At 52.4% G+C, this 16,377-nt stretch overlaps 1 protein-coding gene across 5 annotated transcripts in view; it reads left to right on the top strand.

Annotated features, from left to right (window-relative positions):
• The window catches only part of LOC138761530 (disintegrin and metalloproteinase domain-containing protein 23-like), a 209,179-nt gene that overhangs the window by 19,079 nt on the left and 173,723 nt on the right, over positions 1–16,377 (top strand). For all 5 annotated transcript variants that reach the window (XR_011356355.1, XM_069933814.1, XM_069933813.1 and 2 more), the window contains exon 3: positions 4,567–4,643. Coding sequence is in view for 4 of the 5 variants with exons in the window: in XM_069933814.1 (XP_069789915.1) it covers positions 4,567–4,643 (77 nt within the window). In the remaining variant the exon portion in view is untranslated. The remainder of the gene's footprint in view (positions 1–4,566; positions 4,644–16,377) is intronic.

Below are 16,377 nucleotides of genomic sequence, written 5' to 3'. Positions count from 1 at the left end.
GACCCAGACGCTGATGTGAGGGCCCTGTGTTATCGGGGCACTGGCCTGGTGTTGGCCGGCATTCCTGCCATGGTTCACCGTGCAGGAGGTCACCTGTGACGATGCCCGGTGTTACTCCCCCCCCCCGCCAGGTCTGCACAGTCGCTATTTTGTGAGCCAATCCACATCTCCACGTCGCTACAGTACAGTGTTTTTTGTCTTTTAAACTGTTTATTCTTAATGCAGGTGTATTACTGAGGCATTGAAGAGCAAGTCTCAAGCAACCGGAAAATTCACTTACCCGGCATCTACCCATCTCTATAGGTGCCGGATACCAAGAGTTTTACTGTCATTTGAAAGGGAGGGTGTTGCACAGCCAAACATGCACAGCTAACTCTGACAAACTGCATTACAATGATCACCAGCCTTGGTGCTGTTCTTTTTGAGAGAAATCTTGGCCTGCACACCTTTTTTTTACAGATAGTTGGAGTTAATCTGGGCTGGGTTCAATAAGTGACCCCTAGTTGGGGTTGACTTGTTCTCCCTCAAAATACAATAGTACCACAAGAACTAATGAGCATTTGGGATGGCAATTTGGCCTAATTATTTTTCAATTAAGCCCCTACTTATACATCCAGGAGGCACCGGGCGGGGTGGGGGATAGTAGGTCGAAGATTGCATGCCCCAATCCTTCTACAATCGAGGCTTTGTTGGTCGGACCAAGGTGTGGCCCTCTTGGTGGGGGGGGGGGGGGAGGGAGGGAGGAGTGGCAGTTTTTAATTTAATTTTTACATTTAACTTTAACATTTCAGATTTATTGTCAGGGTATAAACGTGACGTCATGTACAACCCTGAGATTCCTGTGGGCGCGGCAGAATTACCACAAAAAATAAACTGTAGACAATGTAAACAAATAAAGAAATGTAAACAGATAACTAATGTAAATTAACTGTGCAATACAGGGAGAACAAAAAGAAAATCAATAAAGTGTTCAAGTGAGTTTGTCGTTGAGGAGTCTGATGGTGGAGGGGGAGCAGCTGTTCCTGAACCTGGTGGTGCGAGTCTTGTGGAGCCTGGACCTCTTTCCTGATGGCAGCAGCGAGAACAGAGCATGCGCTGGGTGGGGTGGATCCTTGAGGACTGCTGCTGTCCTTGCATACAGCATGGTAACAGGCCATCGCTGCCCAAATAGACCAAGTTCGCCTACCACCCAGTACACCTTGGGAGGGAGAGAGGAATGCAGAGCACTTGCAGGAAACCCATGCATTTTACAGTAGGGGGGAGGAGCAAGGGGAAGGTGGAAACTATTTACAGACAGTGATAGATTTGAACTCTGGTCACTAGTGCAGTAATAGCTACCTACTATGCTAACTGTGTCACCCTGTGCTTTTTAAATAGAGCAAGACAATGATTGGTCAGGGGCCTGACTCTACCCTCCTCCACCGTGGGCTTCCTAACATAAAAACCAATGTCTGTCCGGGTCGGTAGCAGAATATCAAGCACAATCACTCTGAGTCCTGGCACACCACGGGGCTGTGTGCTTGGCCTGCTCCTGTTCACACTACCAACCCACGACTGACTGAAGTCGGCCTCATTAGCAACAATGTTGAGTTGCACCACAGGTGGAAAATCTCGTAAGATGGTGTGAGAGTAACAACATGGACAAGACAAAGGAGATGATCGTGGACTTCAGGAGGATCAGGAATGACCACCCTCCACTATTCATCAACAACTCTGTAATGGAGAGCATCAACTTCCTTAGAGTTCACTTAACTAGTGACCTATTGTGGACACATCTCCTCACTTATCAGGAAGGTGCAACAGTGACTAATCTTCCTGAGAAGACTGAAGTGGACAAGGCTACCGGCCATCGTTATGTCAGCCTTCTACAGGAGCTCTATCGAGAGTCTCCTGGATGGCTGCATCAGTGCAGAATGGTTGCTGCAGAGAAATGGATTGGAGGTCAATGCACAGGACCATAAGAATGGCAGAGAGAATCACCAGAATCTTCCTCCACCACCCCTCCCCGCACCCCAGTTGGCGTTATCGTTGTCTGAAGAAAGAGCGCAAAATCATAGAGGACCATGCACACAGCACCTTTCAGCTGCTCCCCTCAGGGAAGAGATACAGAAGTACCAGAGGCAGCACCACCAGGCTGAGGAACAGCTTCCCATGGGCAGTGAGAACGGTGAATGACCAAAGGAACTGATCCAAGACTCTCATATTCACAAAGTAATATTTATTTACATCAGATTATAATAAATTTGGAATGGGTGGTGGGAGGGAACTAATATCTTTCTGATCATGTCTGGTGTTGGGGTGGCTTTCCTCTTTCACTGGTTTTCAAAGGTTCTTTATATTGTCAAGTAATAATACATAAAAAATTTATTGTATATGATGTACTTCAACTTTTTTTTAAGACATACACCACGGTAACAGGCCCTTTCAGCTCACGAGCCCATTCTCCAATCACACCGAATTAACCTGCAACCCCCAGTACGTTTCGAACAGTGGGAGGAAACCGGAGAAAACCCCACACAGACACGGGAAGAACGTACAGAAACAGGCCAGTTCGGCCGGTCGGGCCCATGCCGAACACCTTATCCCATCTTTTCCCAATGATTGGCGCTCAGCCCATAACCCTCCACACCTCTCCTGTCCATGTACCCATCCAACTTTTCCTCATATTAAAATCAAGCCTGCATCAACCACTTGGCCAGAAGCTCCTTCCGCACTCCTACCTCCCTCTGAGTGAAGAAATTTCCCCCTTCAATCTCAATCTCCCAGCCTGTCCATCCTGATTTTGACACTCCTATACCACCTTCCTAATGGGAGTGGGTCAATGATGAGACGTGCTAAATGGACAGGGTCCTCAATAATTCTTTGAGCTCAGTTTAAGCAATGCTCTGATCAAGTGTCCTCAGTAGAGGAAAGGAAGGCCCCAGTGATCTTCTCAACTGATCCTCTGTACTGATTTCTGGCCCGATGCTTGGCACATTGATGCGGGCAGGCAGGACACTCTCAGTTATGCCTCTGTAAAATGGGGATGTTCCTTCCTCGACCTCCTGAGAAGTGCAGGCGCTGCTACACCTTTCTGACTAAGGAGTACACCTTTCTGACTAAGGAGTACACCTTTCTGACTAAGGAGTACACCTTTCTGACTAAGGAGTACACCTTTCTGACTAAGGAGTACACCTTTCTGACTAAGGAGTACACCTTTCTGACTAAGGAGGAGGTGCTGTGGGCCCAGGATAAATCGGCGCTTACGTGCTCACCATGGAGCTTTGTCCTCTCCGCCCTCTCCATGACTGAACCATTGATGCATCCTGGGGAATCTCATCCTTTATTTCATTCACATTGAGCTCAGACAGTGACTCCCGCACTATACCTCTCTGTAAGCCGACCCGTGGCCGATGAGGGAGACTACCACTGGAGCTGAACCTGGCAGGGCAGCTATTAGTTAGCAGCGAGAGCAGCAGCCCCGAGGTGCGGTGGGGCTGGTGGCTTTGCTGCCAGCCTGCGGTCTTTTGATCAAGAGGTCCAGAGAGGGCTACTGAGTCCCCAGCAAGGAGCAGCCCCTCCACCAGCCTCCGAAGCCCGATGGTGATGAACGGCGAGCTGAAGCCCAGGAACAACAGCCTGGCGCGCAAAGCTGCAAAGTCTGGAATCTCCACTCTCTCGCAGAACACTAGTTCCAAAATAAATCCGACTGATTGCAAACCAGTCAGACAGTTGGCTGAGTGAACTGTGAATGGGGCTTTCCCTGGAGGGAGGGTGATGGGGAAGGATCTGATGGGGAAGGATCTGATGGGGAAGGATCTGATGGGGAAGGATCTGATGGGGAAGGATCTGATGGGGAAGGATCTGATGGGGAAGGATCTGATGGGGAAGGATCTGATGGGGAAGGATCTGATGGGGAAGGATCTGATGGGGAAGGATCTGATGGGGAAGGATCTGATGGGGAAGGATCTGATGGGAAGGATCTGATGGGGAAGGATCTGATGGGGAAGGATCTGATGGGGAAGGATCTGATGGGGAAGGATCTGATGGGGAAGGATCTGATGGGGAAGGATCTGATGGGGAAGGATCTGATGGGGAAGGATCTGATGGGGAAGGATCTGATGGGGAAGGATCTGATGGGGAAGGATCTGATGGGGAAGGATCTGATGGGGAAGGATCTGATGGGGAAGGATCTGATGGGGAAGGATCTGATGGGGAAGGATCTGATGGGGAAGGATCTGATGGGGAAGGATCTGATGGGGAAGGATCTGATGGGGAAGGATCTGATGGGGAAGGATCTGATGGGGAAGGATCTGATGGGGAAGTGTTGGCGGTAAAAAGAGCTAGTCCCCCCATTGATCCCGGTGAAGGAAGTGCAGGGAATTAGACCTTCTGGCCTCTATACCCCTGCTCGGACGTTGAGTGAGTGATGGGAATAATAGAAAAAGTGGACTTGAATGTGACCTAGTGCAATTTGATTCTTTTTTGAATTGAGCAAATTTTGAAACGTTTTTAAAACCTCCAACTTGCCTGTGAAGGATTAGCAGAACTATTATTAATACTTGTCTGTTTTGCTTGTCTCCACAGGCTGTTCACCTTACGCATGCAAGCTTCCAGATCAAGGCCTTTGACAACACATTTACCCTCGATATTACACTGAACCAGTAAGTACCAATGACTGTAAGTGGAAGAGAGAGACATTTCATGGAGATTTAACGGGGGTGGGGGGGGGGGGGCAATCTTACTGATTGTATGATGGTATCCTTCATCAGAATATGGATATATGGTCATGAACGAGTCACAAATTTGGGTGTTTTGCAGCATCGTAGTGCATCATCTTACAACATTACTGTGAAAAAATGAAAATATTAGTGCATGAAAAGTAAGGCAGTATCTTTGGTTCATTGGTTATTCAAGAATCTGACGGCAGCGGGGAAGAAGCTGTCCTTGTGCCGCTGACTGCTCATCCTTTGGCTCCTGTACCTTTTTCCCGATAGTACCAGAGTGAAGAGGGCATAGCCTGGGTGGTGGGGGTCTTTGAGGATAGAGGCTGCTTTTTTAAGACACCACCTCATGTAGATGCCCTTGATGAAGTGGTCTGGTTTCTGTGTTGTCTCAGGCCAAGTTAACAACCCTCTGGAATTTATTCTTGTCCTGAAAGTTGGCACCTCCATACCAGGCAGTGATGCCAAAATGCTCCCTGCGGTACACCTGTAGAAGTTTACATGAGACTTCGGTGACCTACCAAATCTCCTCGGGCACCTCACAAAGTCTAGCTGCTGATGAGCCGCCTTTGTGATTGCATCAGCGTGGAGGCTCCAGGACAGATCCTCGGAGATGTCGACCCCCAGGAATTTGAAGTTCTTGACTCTCTCTACGTCTGAGCCCTTGATGAGGACTGGGTTGTGTAAAATTGTACAGTTGTTGTTCCTTCTGACAGAAGTGGCTTTGTTACACAGGACAATGGAGGAGGATGGGTTCTGGAACCTCTTCAAACACTGCCTAAGATCCCGTGTAAAGCAAAGAATGTGAATCTGCATCAGTTTGTTCCTCCATCTCTTACACCCAATCAAATGTTTTTTTGGGAGGGGAGTGGGTGGGGAATGAGTAGTGTGCTCCTTGCTGAGTGCTGTAGTCCTGATGCTCAACCACGTTGGGAGAGGGCGCATGTAGGGATTCACTGGATTTGAGGGCAGGGAGCAGACAGGAAATGACTGCCAGCTTCAGGAAGGCCCACTCCTCACTTAGCAATGTACAAAAGTGAACACTCGGCATCGTGTTGCAGGTTCAAAGTGGCTAACTATGAACTTAAGCAAAAACTCGCCCTATTCCTCAGCATGAACAATTTTACTTTTCTGATTTGGATAATTCCCCGTCTCTATCTTGTTCAATCTCTGCTTTATCCTCTCACGCCTTCTGACCCAGCGCCCTACCTTAGCCCTGGCCAGCGTCTTCTCTCCCTCTCCCTCCCTTCCCTTGATATGCTCGATGTCACCTCTTCCTGCATTGCTCTTGATAAAGGGTGACTATTTCTCCGTGACGGAAGCTGGCTGGCCTGCTGAATCCTCCCGGCGTATCGCGGTTGGATGGCCAAAGTGCCTGTAATCCTTATGACTCTCTTCTATGCAGCCAGTATTGTTTCACTGCGCCATGTTAACGATTGGGATACAGAAGTGAGATAATGTGCAAACCCTTTCACTGTGTCTCCCAGCCCATCTGATCATTTAATCAAAGGCAGGACCTGCTATGCCTGTTAAAGTTTGCCCACACGAAATAAAGAATGCAGCAGAGAACCAGTTTAAAATACAAACACTTTTAATACCTCAGTAGTAACACCGGTGAGAGAAAGGGGGCTCTTTGAAATATCAGTGCTAATTCCCTTAAAGTTTGTTTAAATAGTAAATATCACTGCCTATGTGTGATTTGTGCTAACAAATTGGAAGCAGCTTTCACATTTGTTCACGGTCTTAGAATTTCTTTGTTCATTCAGCAATGTATCCCAAAAACTTTAATTACTTCTTAGCTTCAATCACTCATTCAACCCTGTCACAGCTGATGCCTCTGACATCTGAGAGATGTTGTTCCTTCTTGGTAAGAAAACCATTGCAGCTGATTTATGTGACACCATTTCTGGGGGAATGACAAAACTTAACTAGGTGCAATCCCATAATCCTTTGCATTCTACGTTGGCCACTTTTACATCAAAAATCCCTGAATTCTTTTACAATGCCACAAGGAAACAGGGAAGTTGTCTCCAAACTTTAACGTTCCCACCAGTTCAGGTTCACTGTCATCTGACTGCACTTGTACAACCAGGCAAAAGCAGCATCACAGAGTACTCAGCGCAATAACTGCATGTATACATTGATATAATTTAAAGTAAATATGTAAATATTTTGGAATAATATACTTGATTGCAGGATAGAACCCTACAGCACAGAAGCAGGCCCTTTGACCCCTTATAGTGTAGTATAGTCTCACTGACCTTCACCTAGTTCATATCCCTCCACACCACTCCCATGCACGTACCTGTCCAAATTTTTCTTTGGATCTCGACCAGGGACTGTGGGAGCAAGCAGTGAGCAAGGGGTAGAGCAAGCGGATAAATTGGCAGTGAGATCAGTATGGATCTCTCCATTGACCAATTAGCTCTGGCCAATAAAAAGAGGGGAAACATGAGCAGAGTGGCCAGTGTGCAAGTGGCTCAGGATATGTGTGGGACTTGGAGGCTTTTGCTTGAGAGTCTATGGTGAGAGGAGACTGAGGTGGTGGTGCAGGAATTGAAGTAGGTTAGGGCCACCCAATTCAGGGATCATGAAAGATTCAACAGATAGGCATGGGTAAGGGCAGGTTTTATTTATCTTAAGTATTTTTCCCCTAGTCATAAGCAGAGGGAATGGCAGCCCAGGCAGGGGAATGCTCCTCTTACAGAATGTGGGTCATCGGGGAAGCCAGCTGAATCCCTGACAAATTCATCTGTGAGAAATGCTTCCAGCTGCAGCTCCTGTCAAACCAAGTTAAGGAATTGAACCTGGAGTTAGATGAACTCCGATCATTCGCAAGGCAGAGGGGGTGATAGACAGGAGTTACAGGAACACTATTCACACTGATGAGGGAGGAGAGGGGTAGATGGGTGACAGTCAGAAGAGGGAAAGGGAACAGGCAGCCAGTGCAGGGCAACCCTGTGGCTGTCCCCTTCAATAACAAGTACAGGAAAATCCCACTGTACGCAATTAATTTGTCCCAAATTTTACTCGCATAGGACAAACCTGCGTTAAGCAAGTAATTGAATCAATGAATCCCTGTCCTTTCAGATCGTCCATTAAGGCTTGTAAAATTGTTTTAAGAACACCTTTTACCTGCATATAATGCCAAAACTGTTAAGGTTAATAAATATAATTACAGTATTTTTCATAATTACATCACAACAAAACTTATTTTGAAAATTTTTTGTCCAAAGTTGAGTGCACAGATGTTGATTTCTTTTTTCTCTTGTGACAGATTATAGATATGTTTTTGGGAGATAAATTGTGGCAGGATTTTTAGTGTAGGTTCACATACAAACATTTTAAAACAGATTTTATTTAAAATACTGGAGCTCTGCTCATGCTAGACAGGCTGGTGACAAGAGCCTTTGCAAAAACTTTGGAGAGTGCCCAAGAGACTTCAATAATGGATTGTTGTTTACAAAAAAGCAACAGATGAAAGAACTTGTCAGAGCCGCAGATTGTCTGGAGTGGAACTTGCTGATCTAAGAGGGTCATGTGGTTTTGTAAACAGAGAGAGAAAAACAGGCTCTTTCTCAGAGAGAGAGAATTCAGTTTTGCAGTTCTACAGTCAGCAGCAGCAGCTGGGACTGGAACAGGACAAGCTGGAAAGCTTGTGGAAACCCAATTTGGAAGACGGGTTGTAAGTGCTTAGTTTAGCCTGGTTAAAGCCCTTGTGGTTCATGCAAGAGGAGAGGACTGGCTGCCTAATGTTTCCCTTTAAATAAGGGAAACAAAAAGGAACTCTGGTGACCTGAAAGAGAGAGGCTATAATCTGGAGAATCCTGATGGGACCAGTTTCTTCGGTAAGACACTGAAGTGGCTGATCAGAAAGAATCAGTTGTCGGTGTCCAGCGAGCAACAAATCTCTCTCTGAAAACCGACAAGAACCTTTCTGAGCAGTAACCATTTAACTTTCAAGCACCAAAGAACTTTATAAATGTTAAATTCTGTGCACAGTATAAGAATTGTCTGCAACCAGTGAACTTGGAGGAATGAGAAGTGAGAATGGACTGTGAATCAAATAACTTTTCTGAACATACATACACATTACATGCACGTGCTCTTAGAATTAGAAGGGGGTTAAGTTGGGTTAAGTTAATAATAAGTTAAAGTTTGATCCTGTTTTCATGTTTAAAGATAATTAAAAGCAACTTTTGTTTAAGTAACCATTTGTCTTGGTAAATATCTATTTTGGAGTTTGGGGTCCTCTGGGCTCATAACATTCTCATTATACAATCTCCTAGCGATTGCTTTTTCTAAATTGCTGTGGACATCCATGCTTCTTTCCACATTAGGTATCAACGATTTAAAATAAAAGGCTTTGGGGCTTCAGCAAGTTCAAATCCTTTTAGGAAGATTTCTGGGGATTTGCAGCAGCGTTTATATCGGCGCAGTCCGCTTCACCAGTAATCCTTGCGTTGTCTCACCCTGTTCGATGTTGAAAGCGGTTAAACCGACCGAAACTCGCAGCTAAAGTTTCCGTATCCCCTTGAAATTTATTTTGGTTTTGAATGTTATTTTTGTAGAAAGTGGTGTTGGCTTTTGGCTACAAACTTCAATCCAAAGACAAAGTTCAGTTTTGAGTCATTTGCACTGAGAGAAACTGATGCAACTTCACCTTGTTCTTTATATTCGTGGTTCTTACTTAAAATTGTGACTCATCGTGGCCCAGATCGTGTCCAATTTTTCACCTTCCTGGCTCCGTCTTCATGTCCTTTAATAACTTTTCTTCCAAAGCAATTCCTTTTAATATCACTGTCAGATTCTTTTCCACGTTTTAATAGGGGGCACCCACCAAGTCTGGCTGTCATTACGCACATTTTATTTCGGGCCGTTCACACGATCTACTTTCTAGAAAGATCTCGCAGTAACTGAATAATTAGACGCATAATACAGGAAATGGTCAGAGTTTTCCAGACCGCGGTAACTGAATTTTGCACTGATTGAAGTAGCGTGTAGTGGGGTTTGCCTGCAGTCATTTTGGATGCTGCTGGAGTGGCCGGCCTAACATGGACAAGCCTTGGAGATCAAGTCTCTGGCACAGAATCTGGCCCTGTGGCTAAGAAGGGAAGGGAGGAGAAGAGACAAGCTGTAGTGACAGGGGATCCCGTTGTTAGGGGGACAGATAAGAGGTTCTGTGGAAGAGATTGAATATCCAGGATGGTATGTTGTCTCCTTGGTGCCAGGGTACAAGATATTTCCAATCAAATTCATGGCATTCTTTGTAGGGAGGGTGAACAGCCAGTTGTCGTGATCCATGATGTGGATAGGAAGAGTGAGGTGGTCCTGCAAGGGAGTTCTGGGAGTTGGGTGCCTGGTTGAAGGACAGGACCTCCACAGTAGAGATTTCAGGATTGCTACCTGTGCCACGTACTGGTGAAGTTAGAAATAGGCTGAAAATACAGGTTAACACGTGGCTAAAGACATGATGCAGGAGGGAGGGCTTCAGGTTTCTGGATCATTGGACTCTCTTCCAGGGAAGGTGGGACCTGATCTCACGGGTCGATTTGCATCTGAGCTGAAAGGGGCTACTATCCTTGCTGGAAGGTTTGCTAATGCTGCTCTGGTGGGTTTAAACTAGATTTGCAGGGGCATAGGAACCTGTGTGCCAGAGCAGACAGAGGAGGGGAGAAGGGACAAGCTGATGGGAAAATTTAAGTCAACGGGTGGTACGTGGTGGAAATGTTCTCAGGTGCATCTATTTCAATGCAAGGAGTATTGTAGGAAAGGCAGACGAGCTTAGAGTGTGAATTGGCACGTGGAATTATGACATTGTGGCCATTGGTGAAACTTGGTTGCAGCAGGTTCAGGACTGGCAGCTCAATGTTCCGGGCTTTAGACCCGATAGAACCGGGGGATGAAAGGGGCGGGGTGGCATTGTTCATCAGGGAAAATATCACAGCTGTGCTCAGGCAGAACAGACCAGAGGGCTCGTCCACTGAGGCTTCATGGATGGAGCTGAGGAATGAGAAAGATGTGACTACCCAATAATCAACAAGAATTGGAGGGGCTGTGATTGTAGTAAAAAACACACTGAACTGATGGAGGAATTCAGACCGTCTTTCACCGTCTGCTAGAGACTGTGAAGGACTAGGTGAGTTCCTCCAGCAGTCTGGTGTGTTTTTAAGGACATTGAAATGCATCAGGTTGAATCTCTGCACAGCAACTACAGTTAAGTGAGTTGTTTTCAAATCCATGAAAGTGTAGATGCAGCAAAGATTCAGTTCATTGAAATAATACCAAGAAATATCAGAAATACTCGATAAGAGGAGCAGGAAGAAGAATTGTTAACATCGCAGGACAAACCATCTATGAGAGCGGGGTGGGGGGGGAGACGGTTGGTATCAAGCTTCAAGGAACAGATGGGGTCAAAGGGATGAGGCCAAGGTGGACTGGATATTGGGGCATTGTGGTTGGAGAATGTGTTCTGTTCATCAAGCCTGTGAACTGAGAGCAGCAGGGGCATACCTTAGTACATGGGCTGGAGGACGTGCACGCAGCTGACACATCGCCTGACTTTCCTACAACATCTGGCCCTTTTCCCAACTCCCTGGAACCTAATCCCCACACAAACCCTTCTCATGTCCGCTAGAAATTTATAGTGGAAAATGAACTGAATTTTGGCAGGTGGGAGGAAACCATTCCAATCGCAGAGGGAACCTGCAAACTACACATATACACGTGCATACACACACACACCCCCTCCCCGGCAGACATGCACACAAACCCGTGCATATACGCACACACACACATACACAACGCGCACCCGAGCATATGCGTATACACAAACACATATGTACCCATACATACACATGAGCACACCCAGACACACATACGTACACCCTGTACATGTCCGCACATACAGATACACATACATGCACATGTAGACAAGCATGTACACACACTTACATGTGCATACTCATATGCAAACATGTGCATGCTCATGTGTATGCGTAGGCATGTGCACATGTGTACATGTGCTCACTCGTGTACATGCTGCACATGCAGTGTCCACGGGCTATTAAATGGTGGAGCAGGTGTGAGACATTCTCCTGATTCTTGTGCTTTGATTTTGTTGCTGAACATTCTGCATGTAGTCTCCTTCCGATCCCCCCTCGTCCTCCCGCCCCCCCCTCGTCCTCCCGCCCCCCCCTCGTCCTCCCGCCCCCCCTCGTCCTCCCGCCCCCCCTCGTCCTCCCGCCCCCCCTCGTCCTCCCGCCCCCCCTCGTCCTCCCGCCCCCCCTCGTCCTCCCGCCCCCCCTCGTCCTCCCGCCCCCCCTCGTCCTCCCGCCCCCCCTCGTCCTCCCGCCCCCCCTCGTCCTCCCGCCCCCCCTCGTCCTCCCGCCCCCCCTCGTCCTCCCGCCCCCCCTCGTCCTCCCGCCCCCCCTCGTCCTCCCGCCCCCCCTCGTCCTCCCGCCCCCCCTCGTCCTCCCGCCCCCCCTCGTCCTCCCGCCCCCCCTCGTCCTCCCGCCCCCCCTCGTCCTCCCGCCCCCCCTCGTCCTCCCGCCCCCCCTCGTCCTCCCGCCCCCCCTCGTCCTCCCGCCCCCCCTCGTCCTCCCGCCCCCCCTCGTCCTCCCGCCCCCCCTCGTCCTCCCGCCCCCCCTCGTCCTCCCGCCCCCCCTCGTCCTCCCGCCCCCCCTCGTCCTCCCGCCCCCCCTCGTCCTCCCGCCCCCCCTCGTCCTCCCGCCCCCCCTCGTCCTCCCGCCCCCCCTCGTCCTCCCGCCCCCCCTCGTCCTCCCGCCCCCCCTCGTCCTCCCGCCCCCCCTCGTCCTCCCGCCCCCCCTCGTCCTCCCGCCCCCCCTCGTCCTCCCGCCCCCCCTCGTCCTCCCGCCCCCCCTCGTCCTCCCGCCCCCCCTCGTCCTCCCGCCCCCCCTCGTCCTCCCGCCCCCCCTCGTCCTCCCGCCCCCCCTCGTCCTCCCGCCCCCCCTCGTCCTCCCGCCCCCCCTCGTCCTCCCGCCCCCCCTCGTCCTCCCGCCCCCCCTCGTCCTCCCGCCCCCCCTCGTCCTCCCGCCCCCCCTCGTCCTCCCGCCCCCCCTCGTCCTCCCGCCCCCCCTCGTCCTCCCGCCCCCCCTCGTCCTCCCGCCCCCCCTCGTCCTCCCGCCCCCCCTCGTCCTCCCGCCCCCCCTCGTCCTCCCGCCCCCCCTCGTCCTCCCGCCCCCCCTCGTCCTCCCGCCCCCCCTCGTCCTCCCGCCCCCCCTCGTCCTCCCGCCCCCCCTCGTCCTCCCGCCCCCCCTCGTCCTCCCGCCCCCCCTCGTCCTCCCGCCCCCCCTCGTCCTCCCGCCCCCCCTCGTCCTCCCGCCCCCCCTCGTCCTCCCGCCCCCCCTCGTCCTCCCGCCCCCCCTCGTCCTCCCGCCCCCCCTCGTCCTCCCGCCCCCCCTCGTCCTCCCGCCCCCCCTCGTCCTCCCGCCCCCCCTCGTCCTCCCGCCCCCCCTCGTCCTCCCGCCCCCCCTCGTCCTCCCGCCCCCCCTCGTCCTCCCGCCCCCCCTCGTCCTCCCGCCCCCCCTCGTCCTCCCGCCCCCCCTCGTCCTCCCGCCCCCCCTCGTCCTCCCGCCCCCCCTCGTCCTCCCGCCCCCCCTCGTCCTCCCGCCCCCCCTCGTCCTCCCGCCCCCCCTCGTCCTCCCGCCCCCCCTCGTCCTCCCGCCCCCCCTCGTCCTCCCGCCCCCCCTCGTCCTCCCGCCCCCCCTCGTCCTCCCGCCCCCCCTCGTCCTCCCGCCCCCCCTCGTCCTCCCGCCCCCCCTCGTCCTCCCGCCCCCCCTCGTCCTCCCGCCCCCCCTCGTCCTCCCGCCCCCCCTCGTCCTCCCGCCCCCCCTCGTCCTCCCGCCCCCCCTCGTCCTCCCGCCCCCCCTCGTCCTCCCGCCCCCCCTCGTCCTCCCGCCCCCCCTCGTCCTCCCGCCCCCCCTCGTCCTCCCGCCCCCCCTCGTCCTCCCGCCCCCCCTCGTCCTCCCGCCCCCCCTCGTCCTCCCGCCCCCCCTCGTCCTCCCGCCCCCCCTCGTCCTCCCGCCCCCCCTCGTCCTCCCGCCCCCCCTCGTCCTCCCGCCCCCCCTCGTCCTCCCGCCCCCCCTCGTCCTCCCGCCCCCCCTCGTCCTCCCGCCCCCCCTCGTCCTCCCGCCCCCCCTCGTCCTCCCGCCCCCCCTCGTCCTCCCGCCCCCCCTCGTCCTCCCGCCCCCCTCGTCCTCCCGCCCCCCTCGTCCTCCCGCCCCCCTCGTCCTCCCGCCCCCCCTCGTCCTCCCGCCCCCCCTCGTCCTCCCGCCCCCCCTCGTCCTCCCGCCCCCCCTCGTCCTCCCGCCCCCCCTCGTCCTCCCGCCCCCCCTCGTCCTCCCGCCCCCCCTCGTCCTCCCGCCCCCCCTCGTCCTCCCGCCCCCCCTCGTCCTCCCGCCCCCCCTCGTCCTCCCGCCCCCCCTCGTCCTCCCGCCCCCCCTCGTCCTCCCGCCCCCCCTCGTCCTCCCGCCCCCCCTCGTCCTCCCGCCCCCCCTCGTCCTCCCGCCCCCCCTCGTCCTCCCGCCCCCCCTCGTCCTCCCGCCCCCCCTCGTCCTCCCGCCCCCCCTCGTCCTCCCGCCCCCCCTCGTCCTCCCGCCCCCCCTCGTCCTCCCGCCCCCCCCTCGTCCTCCCGCCCCCCCCCATCTGTTTTATTCTGTCCCCTGCCTGTATCCTGCTCGTGCATGACCAAGGGCCCAGGAAGAGGTTCCCTTTCCTTTCTGTGGACGTTGTGTGACCTGCTGCTTGTCCCGCAAGTTTCTGTTTTCACTTACAAGTGTCCTTTTTTTTGTCATTTAGGGTCTTATTTGCTAATATAATGAGAAAATAGTAATTTTTCACCCTGATGCAGGAAGTAGAATAAAATGACAAGTGTACGTTTATAGCAAGTGACCTATTGAGTTTAATGAAGAGGTGAATCATGAATCACTGAACTGTGAACAGTAGCGAACATGTTTAGTCTTGCTATTCTGGAGAGTGCCCTCCTTTGCCGTCACTGTTCCAGGGATGCGTGTGTCTTGCCAAGCCAACTGTGGGCAAAAATTGCTTGAAATCCTTCTGAGATTTGTGAAAGTTCAATGAAGTCTTTCATCTTCCCAGTGGAATTATCAGTGCATTCTAAAGGGGAAAGACAGAAAGAGCGCAGAGAAAATTTATTAGGATGTTGCCTGGACTTCAGGAACTGAGATACAGGGAAAGGTTAAACAGGTTAAGACTTTATTCCCTGGAGTGCAGAAGAATGAGGGAAGATTTGATAGAGGTATTTAATATTCTGTGGGAGATAGACAGAGTAAATACAGATTGGCTTTTTCCTCTGAGCGTAGGGGAGATACAAACCAGAGGACATGGGTTAAGGGTGAAAGGGGAAAAGTTTAGGGGGAACTTCTCACAGAGAGGGGTGGGAGTGTGGAATGAGCAGCCAGCTGAGGTGGTGGATGCAGGCTCAGTTTTAACATTTGAGAAGAATTTGGGCAGGTACATGGATGGGAGGGGTATGGAGGGCTATGGGCTGGGTGCAGCTCAGTGGGACTAGGCAGAATAATAGCTTGGCACAGACTAGAAGGGCCGAAGAGCCTGTTTTCTGTGCTCTGATGTGCTATGGTTCAATGGGGAGAGGCTCAGACAGGATGAGGGGCTGGCAAAGAGAGACAGGAGGAGCAGATGGAACTCGTGCCCCACTGACCAGGGTCTGACCCTGATCCCGGGTGCTGTCTGCGGGGGGTGGGGGGGGGGGTGGTCTTCTGTGATGTCTTGGGATTCCCCTGGGTACTCCAGTTTCCTCCCACTACTCAAAGATGTATGGGTTGGTAGGTGAATTGACGGGTGTAGGGGAATTGGCGGGTGTAGGGGAATTGTCTCCTGTAGAATGCCTCTAGTGCAGGTGAATTGGCTGCTGTTGATTGCCTCTGGTGTAGGTGAACTGGCTGCTGTAGATTGCCTCTGGTGTATGTGGGTGACAGGGGATCCAGAGCAGTGATGGTGGGTCAGTAGCCCCTTTGAAACTGCAGCCCCTGGGTCGCCCTCCTGGAACCCAGGTGTGATGACTGGTCAAAGGTGCTGGAAGCACCTTTCAAATTGCAGGGGAAAATCAACCCATTAAATCGCCAACCCGGCGACTTAAGGGGGATCCCACCTCTGCGTGTCATGCACTGACCAGAAGCGCTGCCAGATGCTGGCTGCCCTGGTGACACACACGCACAAGCACTGACGTCACCAGAATCAGCGGGTCAGCCATTTTCCTGTTGAAGTCGCTGGTGGTTGAAGAGGCTGCCATCCGTGCGGTACCGGATGTAAACAGCGTCTTCATTGTTGAGGTCTTTCATGGCTTGGTTCAGCATCATGATGAAGAAGATTGAAAAGAGGGTTGGTGCGAGAACACAGCCTTGCTTCACGCCATTGTTAATGGAGAAGGGTTCGGAGAGCTCATTGCTGTATCTGACCCGACCTTGTTGGTTTTCGTGCAGTTGGATAACCATGTTGAGGAACTTTGGGGGGCATCCGATGCGCTCTAGTATTTGCCAAAGCCCTTTCCTGCTCACGGTACGTTTAACTGGGTTCCCTGACAACCTCTGAGTTCGGTTGGGGACCCGGTCGGGGTTGAAAGGGTCAGACCATTTCAAACCGCCGTGTAGCTGGGGTGCTGACCAGGCAATAA

The sequence above is a fragment of the Narcine bancroftii genome, chromosome 4, assembly GCF_036971445.1.
Source record: "Narcine bancroftii isolate sNarBan1 chromosome 4, sNarBan1.hap1, whole genome shotgun sequence".
Classification (NCBI taxonomy): Eukaryota; Metazoa; Chordata; class Chondrichthyes; order Torpediniformes; family Narcinidae; genus Narcine; species Narcine bancroftii.
This window is presented reverse-complemented; position numbering and strand designations above follow the sequence as displayed.